We start from the raw sequence: 19,708 nt of genomic DNA, 5'->3' as shown, positions 1-19,708 counted from the left end.
ATTTCTTCTTACATCACTTCCTACCCCCTCCAGCCAAGCAGTGGCCATGTCCCACAAATTTACTTCCTTAATGATTCTTGAACTCTGTTCCTACCCGGCCTCTCCTCTGATTCGAGCACTCACTGCCCCTCTTCTGCCTCCACACACTTGCTGTCCGATCCATCTCATACAAAGCTCAGAGGCTGTCCCTAAAGCACCTGGTACTCCCCGTTCACTCACCTTCACCAGCTCCCACCTCATTTAGGCCAAGTTCCTGGCACTCAAGATCCTCCACCATTTTGGCTCAGTCTTCCTTTCCAAAGCTCCAAATCCATCATTTGTTCTTCCTGTTTTTACTCTTCCCCACCTCCTTGACATCTCTCTGGTTCCTTTCTTCCTTAAGCTCCATAAGCCTAAGTCATGTCTAAACCTTCCGTTTCCTTCACAAGGCCTCCTTCATGTCCTCTCCCCTGCCTTTCTTGTCCTCCTCAGGTAATTTCTTCCCCCTGGAACATCTTACTGTATTTTCTGTTATAAGCTAATGCTGTGGATATACACATGTCCCCTATTTCCCTTTTTATCCTCTATCAAGAGTGTAAGCTCATTAAAGGCATAACCTGTGACTGATTGACTCTGCTGTCCCCATACACTCAAACGTGTCTTGGGTCTGGTAAACGCTCAATCAGTAGCTGACAAATGCAATGACAGGATGTAAGAAGCACTGTGTCCAGTACTGGATCCTGCATAGCGGAGGTGATGGTGCTGCTGAAGTACAAAGAGCACACCTGGATGCTAGGCTCAGTGTGGAGTCCTTTATAATCCAGGCTAGTGGGCAAGAGAGAAAGAAGACTGGGATGGTTCATGAGAAACCGAGAATGTTCAGTCTGGGGGGGGGGGGGGGGGCGGGGGCAAGAAGACAATATGGACCCTGATAGCCAACCTCACACATAGGAAGGGTTTTCATGTATATGGATTAAACTAATTTGGCATCACTCCAGGGAAAAAGGTCTATGCACAATGGATAGGGGGACATCATTTCAAAACAAGAAATTGCTCAAAAGAATCAGCTTGCTTTGTGGATGTGGAGAGCTTCCCATCACGTGACATACTGAGAGGCAGGATTATAAATGATGAGGAAAAGATCTACAGCCAGTAAGATGCCAATCTATATGAAGTTAAAAAAAACAACTTCTTTCTAAATCACAAGAATAGCCCTAGCCGGTTTGGCTCAGTGGATAGAGTGTCAGCTTATGGAATGAAGGGTCCTGGGTTCAATTCTGGTCAAGGGCACATGCCCGGATTGAGGGCTCAATCCCCAGTAGGGAGCGTGCAGGAGGCAAACGATCAATGATTCTCTCTCATCATTGATGTTTCTATCTTTCTCTCCCTCTCCCTTCCTCCCTGAAATCAATAAAAATTTATTTAAAAAAATAATAAAAAAACAAATCATAAGAACAACAATATAAATGGTGATCAACGGTGTTTAGATTCTAGAATCAACTTTACCTTATCTTGGGCAGGTTATGTAACTCCTCCATTATAATTAATATTCATCAGCATTATTATTTGTTAGAATTATTGGTTGGCCATAATATAAGCAAATATAAGCAAAAAAAGGATATGATTTGCTTTTGTAAAAAAACCTTAAAATTCAATGGAGGTTAAAGACAAACTTAACAGTAAACTTAAAACAATGTTATTAAAATGCAACCAATTTTAAAGGTTTTTTTAATATTTTGTTTTAATATTTAAAATATGCTATTTGAGTCTCATTTGGTTGATGTGACGTTGGTATAATCACTTTGGAGGTGGGTTTTGTAAAGCTGAAAATGTAACTCTGTGGCCCAGAAATTCCAATCAGAGAGAACTAACGATGAGCAGTGGCTTTTAAAATTTGTATTTGTGTACCAGTTAAAGGAATTTTGAAAAATGATATTCTCCTCCCCACATTTAAAAATTGATATTTAGTATCTTTCAGTATGAACTTATATGGTAGCAAAGAATATACTTTGTTTAATATTATAAATAGTGACACTTTAAAAGCACTATTTCAAGTGTTCCCAGTGGAATCTCAACACCATAGGGATTTGATATCCACCATTATATACATAAAATATATTCGAATAAGGTCTTCTCTGACAGTTGGTATTGTTCACTTTTCTCTTGGAATTATTATTTCTATTTTAGTTCCTCACTGAATTTCATCCATTAGAAATATATATTTATGCTTGAGAGTATCTTATTGATTACTCTATTGTAGTGTTCTGCCAAAAACTGTTTGTACAAATTAAAATCTAAGATAAATTAAAATTTTCTGTTACCACAAAACTAAATTTTAACATTTTTGTTTGAATTGCCATTATTATTATTATTATTTAGTACAAAATAATAATAATTATTATTATTATTTAGTACACAATTGATTATAGCATAATTACTGATTACATGTATATTTTAAAGGCAAATATGTTATAATTTTATGAATCACTTTTAAACAAATAAAGTAAAATATCATTGGAAGCGCATCTCTCAGTGAGGTGGTTGATGTTCTGTGGATAAACAATACTTACTGCTGGAAGGTGGTAAAGTATTAATCTAAGTTGTATACTCTTTGGCCAGATTCATCTTTCTGACCACTGCTTCCTGGCTCACTTATAATGACTCCTTATCGTCTACTATGCAACATCTAAATGTTCAAGTCTTGCTCTGACTGGTTTGGCTCAACGGATAGAGCGTCGGCCTGCGGACTGAAGGGTCCCAGGTTCGATTCCGGTCAAGGGCATGTACCTTGGTTGCGGGCACGTCCCCAATAGGGGGTTTGCAGGAGGCAGCTGATTGATGTTTCTCTCTCATTGATGTTTCTAACTCTCTATCTTTCTCCCTTCCTCTCTGTAAAAAATCAATAAAATATATAAATGTTCAAGTCTTACCTTTTAAGACCCTTTGTTATTCGGTCTTACTTTTCCTATTAAATATTATCTCTCACAACCTTCTACTAGGACATCTGTTCCATCCAAACCTCCTTCCATTCCCCCTTTGAATACCAAGCAACCGTGCTGTGCTTCCTCTCCACCCCTGCAAAGCCCTTACTTATTCTTTGCTACGTCCTACCTCGCATTTGTCTTTCTCAGGCCCAGCACATAGCTCATCGTCTCTGAAATCTTTCCAGACTCCAATCACCCTTTCTCTCTTTCATTCCCTCTGCTCTTATATTCTGTGCTGCACAAGTAGTACCTGATTATGTACTGCACTTTACCTTCCTAGGTTTAATTATATATCATACAAAATGTAGTATTTTATTATACATTCCTTTCTCCCCTAATTGTGTTAGGTTTTGTCAACCAGATCATAATTTGCTCCTATAATTAGCTTTTCATGAGAAGTGCTATGATCCTTTCCATGAGCTCAAAGAGATTTTTGAACCCAGGGAAAAGAACTGAGAGGGAAAAACTAAAGGTTTTCAAGTTCATAACAATGGTTTTTCATTTCTGCTGATGCTAAAAACAGTGTAACTGTCTTTTCATGACAGTAGGAAGGCTATAGATCAAACAGTAAGAGGAACACATTTGAAAGAAGTAAAAGGAAATCATATTATAGATTATTAAGAGTTCCTATGAGTTTGAAATTGCTTTACTTTAAAGATCATTTAGAATCACATGATGGACTAATCAAGTTCTGGAATGTCCTCAAGGAAGATCAATCTTAGGATTCTAAGCTTTCATGGAAATCAAGGCTGACACCTCATCTCAGCCACGGATGGCAGTCCCCAGTGGCTCTGTCCCTCTGTGCCTCTGTCCTTTGCCCTCCCTCTGGGGGATGAGGACAGCATCCAGGAGACTCTTTCTGTGGCACATGTTCTCCTCAGGCCCCTTGACCGACTAAAGGTGGTCCTTTCCTCTGAGTGAGGCTCTGAAGGCAGCCTCACCAACCAGACAACCGTCAGGTTGCCAGTGACATTGCTCAGGTCCTACCTGTAGGCCGCCGTGCAGGTGTCCTTATACTCCTGGAGCTTCACGCACACCATGTTGAGGAACTGGTCTGAGTACGCGCTCAAGTCATGCATCAGATTCAGCAGGTCTTGCACTGTCTTCTCCACAATGATTGTGCTCTGCCAAGGACACAGAGGACACAGGCTCAGGAGTTGTTGTTTTGTTTGTTTGTTTGTTTTTACTCAAGTAATAGGTAGGACAAGGAAAGACGGCTGAAATAATGCAATCACTTCATACACTCAAGCTTTCCTGGGAGGGTATTTAAAAGTACTGATTAAAAATGACAACAAAATAAGTATCTTACATACAGCTGGTCTTCCCAAGATCTGAGAAGTGTTTTCTGTGAAAGGACATAGGCTAGGGATTTTCAAATTGATTTCATGGAATTCTGGGCAGTCACAGCTATCTCTGTGGCTTTTCAGAAAGTGAATACATATTCAGTTGGGCCTGAATTTATCACCTCCAGGTCTGCACTTGGAGATGAGGGACCTATGGCAGGCAGCACAAAGAAAAAGCCTTCCATGACTTATTTTTAAAGTTTCAAAACCACCAATCTATTACGAATAACAACTACCATTTGTATTGTGCTTTACAGCCTCTAGAATGTTTTTACATACATGGCATATGTTATCTCACCTGAGACACATAATGATCGTCATGATCATGAACATTTACTGGTTTTTGCAAGTACAAGGTACAGTGCTAGGGTTCTACATGCTTCACCTCACTTAATCCTCTCAACACGCCCACCTGCTGGGTGAATCCTGTACTCATCCCTGTTTAAAGATGAACAAACAGGCTTAGAAACAGGTAGCACACAAAGCAAAGGCTCCAGGCTTTGCTCTTTTAACTACACCGTTCTGCCTCCCGGCTAGACCTGAGTTCTGCCTGTAGCCCCATCATTTTCTCATGAGATCACAGTACTTGCTACTGTTGTTGCCACTGTAGAAGCAATGTCCGAATAGACTCCGACATAGAGACAGGGAGTACTCTGCAGTAAACCAGTGTTATGTCTGACAAGAGGCATAATCAGTAATTTTTCACTCTTTAAAAAAGACTGAGTTATGTAAACCATTAGTTCATCTTTCAAAAGGAGCAGAATTACACTGGGCCAAATATTAATCACATGCTTAGCAGCTTGGAATCCTTTGGTCAATAAATAGTTTGTTGAATACGCATTTAATCAGACAGAATTGCATAGGCTACGGTAGACTTGGCCATAAAGTAAACATTGGAAAAAACTATTTATTTCGTCTGACAGTGACCCATGAAAGATCAAAGGCATTTTATTATGCTTAAATTCAGGCAGTGGGGCACAGACTTTTGGTTAACTTTCTTTTTCTTCTAAACATAAAAAGAATGGATAAAAGTATGCAGCTTTTTTCTACACAATGGAGGATCCGCTTGTTATGTGTTTACATGTGTATGTTTATTCAAGATTATTTGCTTGTAGGGATTTCTTGTCTTTTTCCCCTCTCCCCCTCACACCCCACCCCTGTACCCTCCCCCAGAGTAAAATAGCCAGAAGGAGAAAAGGAAGAACAGTTATATTCAGTAAGGCAAACCAAATTACCATCTCTATAGAATCCCCACAAGTTCAACTTCCTTTTCTGTATTGATTTTAAGATTAAAACACTGCAGATTCCCCTGATCCATGATCCCGTTTCTCTGTATTTGTGTGTGAGTGGCAGGAATTGATTTTGCTTAGCTACATGTCCCCACACTGCTAAGAAGAATCTAAAATCCTCATCCTGCTTCAGAACTCAGGATATCCTACATGTGGACAGCAATTAACAAAGGAGAGTGCACTCAGCCTTCCTGAGGAAGCCAGTGTCAAACCCAAAGCTCTGCGGGAAGATGAGCGCGGGCAGGATGAGGGCGGGGAGATCGCATGGATTGTTGAGGGACAGGGCCTGGCTCTCCTTTCAATTATGCCACTGGTAATCAGCTCGGGGCAGGTTTGGGTAACCTCTTCCTTTCTTATGACTCAATTTACTCTTCTAATAACCGAGGATAATGTGATGGCGCCGCTAATCTACTGGCTGGCCCTCATCACTCGAGTATTCACTGGGTGCCCCGCGCTTCTGTTCTGGGAAATAAACACTGTAATTGCTCCAGGCCTCCCAGGTGTGCTGGGGCTGCCTGACCAGATTACCAATTTCTCAAAAGCAAGCCTGGCATTCTCCTTTCATCCAGCTCCCACCCTCCCCGGCTGCTACTTGCTTATAATTTCTCAGGATCTTCAGGACGATACTACTAATAAAAGGAACAGGACTAATAACAGTAATGCACATCAATAAACCCCGATTGTCGAATGGGAGGGGTGCTAGACACAGCCATCCCTGCATTCGGAAACCTCTCTGAGTGGATCAGTTTGGTCTGTATTTATCCCAGTGCTTCCGGGTGACCAGCACTGGGCTGATGACAGTGAGAGTGGAAGGGAGATGCAGGCACAGAGGACCAGTCCCTGGAGATAAGGATGTGGGGTAAACAGGACCTACAGGAGAAGTAGGAGAATGCCATGGTTAATGTGAATGGCTGTGCTCACCAACCATTATGATGCTGTGATTACAGACAATTTTCCAGCTATTTGCTTGGTTTACCTTGTCATGGCAGCACTCTGGATGGCCAGTCACTACATTCTCCTCAAGGAAAATGACACTCGTTTGCCAAATGATGGGTATTTTTACAAGGGAAAAAAGTTCCCATTTTTCAAGAATTTATAATAATTTCCAAGTCAGTGGCTCAGACAGAGAAATGTTGAAAATATCAGATTTCTAACAAGGTCAGTTCTGTTTTTATTATATGATCTCTTTGGCATCACAAATGATTCATTGATTCATTATTAATTTTGGTATCTGCCTATATTAAATGAATTCTAAGTGAAACCCTGATTTTATTCATTGTAATTTCTATTAAATATATCATAAATGATTGATATTTATACAGAAACAACTCAATTTTCATTTCTTGTGACTTATTACCAGGTAATCAAGTCTGGGCATGACATGAAAAATGAGAAAATGAAAAAAAATTCCCAGGATAGCTGATGCTATGAAATAATAACCACCAAAGTTTCTTACGGGGATACAAAGCAATCTAAAACACAGAGAGGGTGTGTGACCAGCTCTTTCAAAAACTGAATGACTAAATAAATGAAGACATGTGGATCTTTGAGGCCTTGTTCATTTTTTGCTAAAATGGGGCTCTGCAGCATGATACTGACAGTGATATTATAGGAAATTGGCTCTAAGTTCAAATAACTTGACAAATGCCGAGTTAGAGAAACCTGAAGTGGTTTCTTCACTGGAAGGCTGGAAACTTAACATGCTGATGCCATGGTGAATCTTAGGGGAGAATATGGTAGTCAAACTTCCCCTAACGATTTAAGTAAAGAACAATTTTTCATAGCACATCTTTTTGCATCTACCAGGACACTGTTCCCAGAACATGGTTTGGGAACAACTCTCCCAGTTCTCTGGTCATACTGATGAGGACACTAGGCCAGATGACAAGCTTGAGGACATGGAATCTAGGTGGGAACAGGGGAGAATCCAGGTCTTGTCCTCAGACTACACCCTTTCCTACACCCAGCTTTGTGTTTTTGTTTTTTATAAATTAAATATTTATTGCTGAAAGTATTACATATGTCCCCCTTTTCCCCCATTGACTCCTTTTAGCCTGCCTCCATGCCCTGCCCCAGGCCTTCACCACCCTATTGACTGTGTCCATGGGTTATACATACATGCATACAAGTTCTTTAGTTGATCTCCTGCCTCCTGCTCTAGCCTTCTCTCCAGCTCCCCTGAGCATGCCCACCCTGGGCTCTAACCATCTGTCTGCTAGTCAGGAATGACTGCACCAGGCTACTTCCTGCCTCTGTGCCTTTGAGGTTCCCAATCTCCATGCTAGGTGTGCCCTTCCTAGCTCATGCCCCTCATCCTTGACGAGGCAGCTCAAGGGTTACCTGCTCTGATTTAAATGCCCCTCTTCTGTGCTACCAGAGCACCGTGGGTATAATTTTTATCTCAAGTCTCAAGTGGGATATGACAACCGCTGGGTCACTTACTTGACTGTCTCTGCTGCTAGTCTATAAATTCCTTTGATCAGCAACTATACCTTGTATCTTCTACTACCAACTAGCAAGGCTTCTGGCATATTGCCAGTGCTCTATAAATGTTTATTAGATGAATTAATGCAAATGCATAGCCCATTCGGAATAGGGTAAAAACACAGATGTAGAGTAAAATTAGAAGGCCAGGTAGTGGGTTAAAACCCTGACTTGGTCAGGTGGAATTAGAACACAGCTCTTCAGTACACATTACTGGGTCTCAATTTCCAAATGAAGACTGAACACTGATTGTCACTGAAGGTCTTGGATTTTTCTATAAAAACACCTGACTGTATTATTTTCTATAATGTCAACCATATCCTATATAGTAAAAGGCTAATAAGCAAATCGACTAAATGACTGGTTGCTATGATGCACACTGACCACCAGGGGGCAGACGCTCAATGCAGGAGCTGCCCCTGGTGGTCAGTGCACCTGAAGCCAGGCTCATGGCTGGCAAGTGCAGAGGCAGTGGCAGGAGCCTCTCCTGCCTCTGTGGCAATGCTAAGGATGTCCAACTGCAACCTTAGGCCCGCACCCCCACGGGGAGCGGGCCTAAGCCATCAGTTGAATATCCCCTGAGGGCTCCTGGACTGCAAGAGGGTGCAGGCCAGGCTGAGGTATCCCCCGCCCCCCCCCAAGTGCATGAATTTCGTGCACCGGGCCTATAGTATATCTATATATATAAAACCCTAATATGCAAATAGACCGGATGGCAGAACACCCGAGCAACTGGTTGCTATGATGTGCACTGACCAACAGGGGGCACACGCAGAACATGGTGGCGTTGGCAGTAGGTGGCAGAGTGCAGAATATGGCAGGCATCAGCTGCAGCAGGATGGTGGAGCAGGTGAATTGGGGCACCAGACTAAGGCGGGGCACCAGCGCTGTCATTGGGGCAAACCTCTGGTGGTTACTGAAAATTCTTTGTTCCCATGTGCTGTGGTCCCTCCCAGCCCTTGCACCTGCTGCCGCTCACACCCGCTGCCCACACCCAGTGCCGCCCTGATTGCCCCTGAGGGCTTCTCCACCTCCCCCTGCTTCTGAGGGGCGATCGGGGCAGCAGCCGCCACTCGCACTTGCTGCTGGCACCGGCCCCAATAACTCTGCAGTGTCAGCGGGTGCGAGCGGGACCAGCACTGTCAGCGTGTGGGAGCAGTGGTGGAGGGAGTGGGGCCGCAGGCAGATGGTACTGGAGACTGTGGTGGAAAGGGACAGGTGGGTGCGCAGAGGATGGGCCGAGACCCGTTCCTGTGCCCACCGCAGCCTCGTGGCCCACAGTTCCTTTCAAGGTGCACAAATTCATGCACTGGGCCCCTAGTATGTATGTATGTATACATACACACATATATACAACTAAACATGATAATTTTAAAGTTTTAACATATAAATAAATTCACAATTCAGGAAAAAAACACAAGTCTGGATCATGGCAGCTCTGTATTTGTGCTGTTTTACCTGTAGAGCAGGGATGGCTCAGAGATGCCGCAAAGAACTGAGGGTTCTGGGAAACTGCTTTAGGAAGAATTTGAAAGAAACATAAATAAATCATCTATCACTTCAGACACACCCACTACCACACACACATACAGCAATTGTGGAGGGAGGGGCTACCTGAATGTCTGATGATAACAATAATGTTTCTGTTTATTGTTACAGAATCAACTATAATTTGCAAAACTTGCCATACCATATTGTCCTCCCAATTAGCTGGCTGTAAACAATGCTAACTCCAGTCTTACGGCGGTGATCACTTTGTAGTGAAACAAATACCAAATTATAACGGTGGATACCTGAAAATTACATAACGTTACATACCAATTTTACCTCAGTTAGGAAAATAGTAACGAACAATGACTACTGACAAAAGCCAAAAGGAAACCTGCTGTTTCTAATCTCCATTTTGATTTGTGTGACATTGAGAATGCACTGAAGGTGCTTGCTTTCTCAGTGAGCCTGCTGGTGAAAGGCTGTTCCCAGGGGTTCATTGCCTGAGGAACTGGCCTTCCACTCTCCTCCGTCACCCTTCCCTGCACAGGCAGGCCTTTTACACAGCTGTATCTTCCGCAGAAGTGACTGCTGATGTCCAGCAAAACATGAACACAATATTCACAGATGTGTTCCTTATAATAACCAATAATAAGAATGAAAACGATCCTCATGCCCATCAATAATTGAATGGGTAAATAAATTGAGGTGAATTCATACAGTGGAATGCAGCACAGAGATGAAATGGAGGAACTGCTGCTACACTTGACAACAAGGATGTCTCACAGACCACAGGCTGAGTGCAAGTAACATGGTTTTGTTATTATTGTGGTTCAAGAAAAAGGTAAAAGTAAGCTCTGGGGATAGAAGTCAGAATAGTGGAGGGGCCAGTCCTGACGGGAAGGAGAGAACCTGCCAGGTGTTGAAAATATCTTGCTTGGCAGCTGTTGCCTAAGTAAAAACATATGTAAAAACTCTTTGCTCTTAAGATTTGTGCACTTCATAGTTTGTAATTTTAATATCAAAAGAAAAATGTAAAATTATATCTGATTCTATTTCTCACCAAGTTACCGCTCTTTCATGCACTAGGGCCCGCATTCTCCAGATTATCCATAAGGCCTTCATGACAGGGCTCTGTCTACCCTCCAGCCTCTTCGCCTACCACCTCCCTCTTGCCCCTCGAGGACCTGGCTACCTGGGCTTCTTCAGTTCTTCCTCCCCTTGCAGGGCCCTATATTACCTGCAAACTTCTGTCCCTTTTTTTGCTTTTCTAGAGTATTTTTCCTTTTTATTAATCCTCACCTGAGGATATTTTTTTCCATTGATTTTTAGAGAGAGTGGAAAGGAGGGAGGGAGGGGGAGAAAAAGAGAGAGACAGGGAGAGAGAGAGAGAGAGAGAGAGAGAGACAGACAGACAGACAGACAGACAGAGAGAAACATTGATACATTGATTGGTTGCCTCCAGCACGTACCCAGATGCAGGCTGATGCTCTAACCACTGAACCACACAGACCAGGGCTCAAGTATTTTTTCTTATCTTTCAGGTTACAACTACACACGCCTTTCTGTGGGAAGACTCTCCCTAGCCCTTATTAGGTCCTCCTGTTAGAAACACCTAAAGCACCTCTCACCCCTTCCCTTTGGTTCCCTTTCACCTTTGCAAGGGGAAGGACGTCTGGCTGGTGGTTACACCTGTGCATGTTAAATATCAATTCTGAACAATTTCTGTCCAACCATAATGCAAATGAATTGGTACCACTTCCAAAATGTGTCTGAGCAAACCATCTGTACATGTATGACTATTTTATCATAATCCTTCCTCTTGTGGCATATATTTAAAATGTGGAGATGTAGCAGTACTGTTGGCAACACTACTATAGGCCACTAAATAAAAAAGTTCAGGAGGATCAGAAGTTATTTGGAGAAAGAGCAGGGAATTTAACTAATTGATTAATACATATTTATTAAGTAATATTGTCTCTGTGCCAAATATTAGGGTAACTGTAGGCAACAAAAAGCCAGATGAGACAAGACTGCCGCCCTCCAGTGATCTTAGATGTTAGTAAAACAATGAAGTGTCCCAGTGCTACTCCAGCATCTGTACCTCATCCAGTGGAGGGCCAGGAGGAGAGAACTCACCGGGCTGCAGTGGAAGGTGGGGGAGTGGTGAGGAAGAGGGTGTTATCATTGAACTGAGTCCTGAAAGATAAACAGCAACTTGTAGATTAAAAAGATGGGAGAAGAGGCACTCAAGTAATGCAGCAGCATAAACATGACATGGAGTGGGATTCAGGATTTGCAAGTGAATTTGCTGGGTGAATTGTGTGTGTGTGCGTGTGTGTGTGTGTGTGTGTGTGTGTGTGTGTGTAGATCAGGACGGCGAGCTGAGGAAGGCAGCCAGAAGCTAGATCCTGGAGGTTCTTCTATAACATACACATACATAGAACCTAAATATTTTTAATATCCCTCTGTTCCCCTTTTCTAACAAGAAAACACACAAACTAATCCAACCTGATATCACTAATCACTGGATAATCCACTCAGAGTGAAGGAAGATCATTTCAAAAGGTCCCACTGTCAAAAGGACAAATATATTCATACAAACAACAGGGGAATATATTCTGAAGCTCTGTTTGGCAGCCTAAAGAGTCAGGAAGAATTTATGAATAGGCTTAACAAAGAAAATGTGCGTCAAAAAGGTTGTGCAGTTAGGAAAGCTGTATCCCTTTAGAATTCACATAAGTAATTATAGAATTTACTAGAGGCCCGGTGCACAAAATTTGTGTATAGGGGGTGGGTCCCTCAGCCCGACCTGCACCCTCTCCAATCTGGGAGCCCTCATGGGAGCCCTCTCCAATCTGGGATCCCTCTCCAACCCGGCAGCCATGACGGCTTAGGCACACTCCCTGTGGTTCTCTGCTCTCTGGGGGGCCTGGCCGCTCCGTGACCCCTGCCCAGAAGCTCTCCACAGCCCAGAAACTCTCCGTGGCCGGGGCAGGACAATTGCCTCATCGCCATAGCGACGAACCAAGCATTCCACCAGGCTGCTCACGATGCCTGGTCTCAGTGGCCACCCCCCCAGGACTGGGGGACTCCGGCAGGGCTGAGGGGACTGGGCACCGCCATCTTGTGGCTATGGGCGCTGCATCTTTGTATGCAAAGGCTGGGAGTAAGGGTGAGCAAACAGGGGACCAGGGTGGCTACAGGAGGGGATTCCTGTTGAGGACTTGGAGGAGAAAGGGTTGACTGGACTTGGGAGCCAGCCTGTGGGTGGTGTGAATGACAGGTGCAGATGGAGAGAAACAGACCAGGGTGTTAGTGGAGCTCAGAATCCTAATTCTAGAGCTGAAAGTAACTTTTGCTATCTAGTCTAATTCTTTAGTTTTATCAAAAGGAAAACAACTAAGTCAAATACTAAAGGGCCTATCAAAGACACATAGCTAGTTTAGGATACTTCGAAATCTAGAAATCAGATCTAAAAACTAAATCCAGCTCCCTCTGGCCAGAGCTGATAATTAGAGTATCAAACAGAATAAATTATTGCAGGTGATCATATTTATTTTAAAAAATATGAAAAAAATCAATGCACAGAGAAAGCAAAAACGCCAAACCCTGTCATTTATCAAATTCCTCTTTGAGAATTAATAAATAAAGAGAAAGAATTAGACATTTACTCTGTCTTTCCAGAAGGATCTTTATTTTGCGGTTACTAAATAATGAAAGCTCTTTAAGGAAGACCGCCAGCAAAGGCACGTAGGAGAAAAAACAGAACCAGAAAATCATTTTGGAGCCCCCAAATAGAAAAGTTGATTCAGGTAAAAATTATCAACTAGTGCTCAGACAAACAGATGAAAGATGATAGGAAAGGAACAATTTTGTAATGGCAAGGTTATACCGGACAGATGACTTTCTGGTCAGGTGAGGAAGACTGTAACTGCCCCACGGGGGGGATCGGATGGTCACAACCTCTTCCAGAGGTCAATCTTAGCATCACTAATGTGAGAAGTGAGCTTGTGCAGGTTTGCAGATGTGATGGAACATGATATATAAAGATTTAATATAGCAAATCACATTATAATCAAATTGTTGAAAACTAGTGATAAACAGAAAAATCTTAAAAGCAGCAAGATTAAAAAAGAGAGAGATATTTGTAAACAAGAAAGAATTCAGGCTTTTTGATGACCATTTCTATGTTCTCTTTAATACTCCATACTGTGCCACCTCCTGGGAAATGGTGTTAGATGAAGAAGGATTTTATCAGGTTGATGTATGGGATGAATTAGAGAAGTGAATGTTCAAAAAGAAGATTGACTGAGGCCCCAACAATAGTCTAGGGTGGCGTGGACATTCATGATAGGAGAAAAAGAGGGTTCAACAGAAAAAAAGAGTGGGTCAAAGACAAAACAGAAATCAAGAAAACAAAACAAAATAAAAGCTAAGGTAGAAGAGTTTCAAGAAAAAGAAAGGTCTAGGGGAAGGGCATCTGACTTTTAAGGAACAACCCAGACACAAAGTTCTCCAACATGGAAAGAAGAACTCCAATGGAGGACTTCCTCCCTGGAATTTTGTGAAAAAAACTCCAATGGAGGGTCTCCTCCCTGCAATATTGTGGAAAGAAGAACTCCAACAGAGTAATTATGGAATCTTGTGGAAAGAAGAACTCCAACAGAGTAATTATGGAATCTTGTGGAAAGAACTCCAATGGAGGACTTACTCCCTGGAATCTTGTGGAAAGAAGAATTCCAACAGAGAATTTACTCCTGGAAGTTTATAGAAAGAAGAACTCTAACAGAGGACTTACTCCTGGAATCTTGTGAAAGGGACTCAAATGGAGGACTTACTCGTTGGATTCTTTGGAAGGAAGAATTCCAATGGAGGACGTACTCCCTGGAATTTTATGTCCCAGCTATATCTTTCTAAATATTGTCTTTCTGTGCAAATGGCCTAATAATATTCTAAGCTTTATAGTCTAGCTATACATACATTTAAAAAATACTTTATTATTTTTAATATAAGTTGTTTTTTAAAAACATAATTTGCTCAAAGAAAACTATAATAAAGGAAGCAGTATAAAAGTTAAAAGGCATGAAAACACACACACACAAATATAAATGACCTTATAGGAAACAGGTCTTCAAAGGTAACCAAATTCTAGCCCCTCGTTAACTTGATTGGTGAAGACAAAATATCCAAGTACCATTATTTCCTTTTTCTTATATTGAGCGTACCTGTAATTATGAATAGCACTTATATTTACTATCAATAGCATTTATAGTCTAGAATAAATGTGAATATTAGAATAAATTACCTGTCATTCATCTGTCAATCTATTCAATATTTACTGAGTACCTACTATGTGCCAGGCACTACATTATGCTACATCTGGGAATCCACAATTATAATGAAGTGTGCCATACAATATAGATCTAAGTGCTTCATATGCATTATCTTATTTAACTCCCTATAACTTTTATTTAACATGTTTAAGGTGGGTAATTATCCCTATTTTACAGTTGAGGAAATAGAAGTACTAAGAGATCAAAGAGTTGTCTGAGGTCACATAATTAGTTCATCCAGGATTTGGACTCAGGCAACCTGCATCTTTTGTTGCTTCTAGCAGAAACACAGAAACAGCGAGTGATGAGTTAGTCTTTTCCAGCTACAATGTGGTGAAGTGAATGATGAGTGATTATGAAAGGTCACTGTGACCTTCAGATGACAGTTTTAGCGGTGGTTTTGGTGACAGCAGAACCAGGTTTACAGGAAGCTGTGAAGGCAGTGTGTGGCGAGGGACAAGAGACACCCATTTGAGACATAGGTCAGTGAGAGGAAGGTGTGAAGTGATCCAGCAAGTAGGCAGGACAGAGTCAGGAGAGGAAACAGAGGTGGGGCCTTCTGCTACTCAGCAGGCTGTCCTGACAACACAGGCCACTCCAGCACCTGCAGCTAAGAGACTCTTTAATGACAGCTTCCCACCAGCAAGTGGGCCTCTCTTCCCAATTTCCTGATACCCCAACCCCTTACCTTACCCAGAACTGAGACCTCAGACAAAATGACTGGACTTTGGACATACAGGCTCAGGCTGTAATTCAAACTTTCTCAGGCTCATCTTTCGAAAGTTATGTTTTTGCACAATTTTCCATGCCCTGCTAACAATATCACCACAGCATTTTCTAACACCCTTTCTTCTGAGAACTCAGAGTGCTTTGCAAATATCTCAATCGATATCCCAGCAGATTGCAGAAAGTAGAGCAGTCATTATCGTTCCTATATTTGAGCAAGTCTGACACCTAAAGCAGTTTCAAGGAATAAGAATAGCACTCAGAAATGGAGGTTCATAAAGAACTCTAGAACATGAAGCTGCCATCAGAGGTGGTCCCAGATGCCTGCATTTCTCCATGTCCCTCAGTTCTCATTCCACTGTGACTAGGTTCTGTAACGTCGCAAAGCATCTGCGTTCACAGAAACCCCTCTCTTGATGTAACGGTATCATTCCAGCATTTTATGGGGCTGTTCTGTCCTTTTAAAGATCACATGTCCTCAGCCACTCCATTTAGCGCCAATAAACAAACAAATCTGGAAATTCACGAAGCAGAACCTCTACGGTTCTTCCTTTTGCTGGCGAAGGCAAGGTCTCTTCAGCAGGAGGCCCCAGTGACCCACGCAGGGGCACAATTCATTAGGGAAGAGCCATAGATCTATAAATCAACATGTCAGAAGAGGATGTGGGGCTGGGCCCACACCACACACACGTTTGCTCCGCTCTGTGCAGCTCGCCTGTCTTTGGAGGCGCACACCATATAATCATCAATTATGCTGACAAGTTTCCCACACATCCTTTCAGCCTCAGTTACCCGCGCACCACAGGGGTGAGATCCAGAGCCCTCCAAGGAGGAGAAGGAGCGGGAGCGGGCTTCCAGGAAAGCAGCACATCTGGAGCTGTTTGGGGAGGGAGGAGTGGGAGAGAGAGCGCACAAACATGCACGCACCAGGGGAAGTTGGTTGAAGGGTAGAGATACAGTGTCTCAGACCCGGAGGGACAACAACATTTGAGAAGAGCTAACGAATTTTTTTATTTTATAAAATATGTTTTTATTGATTTCAGAGAGAAGGGAGAGAGAGCGCGAGGGATGGAAACATCAACGATGAGCGAGAATCATTGATTGGCTGCCCCCTACTGGGAATCCAGCCCGCAACTCACAACTGGGATATGTGCCCTGACTGGGCATCGAACCGTGATCTCCTGGTTCATGGATCAACGCTCAACCCCTGAGCCACACTGGCCAGGCAAGAGTTAATGAGTTTTAAAAAGTAGATCTTGTTCTTGACAAAACTGGTCGTAGTAAACCCACCATTTCAGCTCTTTCTAGGAATCAAGTTAAGTGCTCCATGACTTTGGCATGCTGAGAAAAATAGCGTGCACCACTGGGCAAAAATCAAATGATTCTAAACACCACCTGCTTTGGGGATAGGGAACAAATTACTCTCCCTTTCTTTATTCACGAAAGATGTGACACCCTTCATTAACCATGGTGACATCTCCATCCTGCCCACCATCAGGCCAAGGAGGGCTTTTACTCATTTCCCCAAGTTTAGGAGCTGAGTCCGTCACACTACCTTTCCTAGATCTTAGCTGTGAAAGCACGTTATTTGTGCAGAAACAGGCCCGTATGAAATTAGAAATTACCATAACGCAATCTGAGAAGCAAACTCAGTGGCATCCTGCCAACGTCTGTGTGACAGGAACAGAACCGCCCACATACTGCCCAAGAACCCAAGAACGCACTCTTCTCCTGAGTCCAAGAAGAGCTGGTGGTTCAAAATCGGACTATGGAAGCTTTTAGCATTTCTTTCTTACAGTCTCTTCACACAGGAAACACCCATGCCACCGGGAATGATACAGCCAACACAATACAATGATTTCCAAACTTTAGGATTTCACCATCAGGAAAAATAAATGGGTCAACATATACCCAACTTCTTATTTCGCAAATTATGATGCTTAAAATAAAACGAAACAAAACCAGAGCACCTTCAATACCATTGTTTTATAAATGTACTAGTATGATAAAAGCATGAATGTTTTAATACCAAAAATAGGAGGAAAACTAGTAATAAAAGTTCAACCTTTCCCAAGAAAGTACACCAAAACTAACTAACTCCTCTCTCTCTCTCTCTCTCTCTCTCTCTCTCTCTCTCTCTCTCTCTCTCTCTCGACTTCACCCATTTCCTGTGGCTCCTGTTGGACTGGCTGGCCCGGGTTGGTGGACCGGCTTTGGGGACCACTCTGGGAAGGTGTGTTTGGTGTCACGAACAGAGTACGTTTATTGCAGGTCACTATACCTGATGTGACATATAAGCCAAAGAACAATGTTCAACGGTTGTGACAGCTCTCAGTTTTGGGGGAAGGTTTTGCTTTTAATTGGAACACTGTCCTTCTATCAAATGAGGGCTTCATATTTATCCTAGAATCTCTCATTAGACTGAGGGTGAGAATAGTGAGAGGCTATGTTTTATTTTTATTTATCTTTTACTTTTTAAAATATATTTTTATTGATTGCAGAGAGGAAGAGAGAAGGAGAGAGAATAGAAACATCAATGATGAAAGAATCATTGATTGGCTGCCTCCTGCATGCCCCCTACCGGGGATCGAACCCGCAACCTGGCATGTGCCTTTGACCAGAATTGAACCCAGGAACCTTCAGTCGCAAGCTGAACCGGCTAGGGATGATATATTTTAAAAAATTGGAAAAATGAAGTGCACAAGGATTCAGATGCCATGATTTTATCTTTTCGAAGTAAGTATAACTTTTTTTAAAATGCAAAATTAATACAAAACTCAAAAGTACTAAATGGAATAATGAAATTGTTCAACAGCCTCTTACTGTGAAAACTTAGAAGGCACTTTAAGAAGACGCAGATATAATTTGGAAAGAAAACTCTAATGATTCATAAAATTACCACAGTTCCCATGTAACTGAAAACAATAGCGCTTACTGCAAAATACAGGCAGAGCATTCAAATCATTTTAATGGTTTCTCATCTCTTTTCTTGTTAAACTCTCTGCTCCTTTTATCACTAAGATTTTTTGAAAATGAACAGTAGGATGTTCCTGCTGCCCATTTTCTTCTATTATTGTCTCCCTTTTGTTCTAAAAATGAGGGTAAAATTAAGTGCTTAGATCACTAGAGATTTCCAGATGGTCAGACAAATGGCCCTGTGGCTCCTGGGCTTGCTCTCCCACAGCCACGGACACGCGTCGCTCACTCAGGCTCCACGGCTCTCGTTCAATACAAATCTGATGCGGCCTAAGTACCTTCGGGATGTGACAATCACATTTCTGCCTGGACCAGTGATGGCGAACCTTTTGAGCTCGGCGTGTCAGCATTTTGAAAAACCCTAACTTAACTCTGGTGCCGTGTCACATATAGAAATTTTTTGATCTTTGCAACCATAGTAAAACAAAGACTCATATTTTTGATATTTATTTTATATATTTAAATGCCATTTAACAAAGAAAAATCAACCAAAAAACTGAGTTCGCGTGTCACCTCTGACACGCGTGTCATAGGTTCGCCATCACTGGCCTAGAGCAAGGATCAAAATTGGTTTAATTGCCTAAGTCACAATGGAAAATTTCTATGCATTTATAAAGTACCCCTCTACTTTCCTGGTTGTATACATTTGCAATAAAATATTTTAAAATTACATTTTCTATTTTTTAATCTTAGTGGATTATTCAGAAACAGAACTATTTTTTTATTGATGTGCCAACCTGCCTTAGCTCCACCCTTCCTCCGGTTCATCTCATTACCCTTTTCCTGCTTCCATTCCAGCGTTACGTTTCCTGTTCGTGTGACCATGTTTCCCATTCCTGTGTGACAATGCCAGGCCAATCTTTCCCTCCTTTTATTTTCATGTGTTCCTTTTGCTATTCTCCTTTCAGTCATGAGCTACCTCATAAGAAGAAGCAGGTAAGGGCTGGATAACAGCTAGGAGAGTTTATTTTATTAAATAAACATGCATATTTGCTTACTATATGCCAGGTGTTATTGTAGGTGCTTTAAAAATAATTGGCATATTTAATCCCCATGATAACTCTATGAAGTAGATGATATTATCATGTCCACTTGACATAATA

General features: G+C 42.1%; 1 protein-coding gene across 1 annotated transcript in view; it reads right to left on the bottom strand.

Annotated features, from left to right (window-relative positions):
* EXOC4 (exocyst complex component 4) overlaps positions 1-19,708 on the bottom strand; it is a 753,652-nt gene that overhangs the window by 149,597 nt on the left and 584,347 nt on the right. The window contains exon 12 of the mRNA XM_059711814.1: positions 3,951-4,087. Coding sequence (XP_059567797.1) covers positions 3,951-4,087 — 137 coding nt within the window. The remainder of the gene's footprint in view (positions 1-3,950; positions 4,088-19,708) is intronic.

The sequence above is a fragment of the Myotis daubentonii genome, chromosome 10 (genome assembly GCF_963259705.1).
Source record: "Myotis daubentonii chromosome 10, mMyoDau2.1, whole genome shotgun sequence".
NCBI lineage: Eukaryota > Metazoa > Chordata > Mammalia > Chiroptera > Vespertilionidae > Myotis > Myotis daubentonii.
The sequence above is the reverse complement of the archived record's forward strand: the minus strand, read 5'-3'. Positions and strand labels throughout refer to the sequence as shown.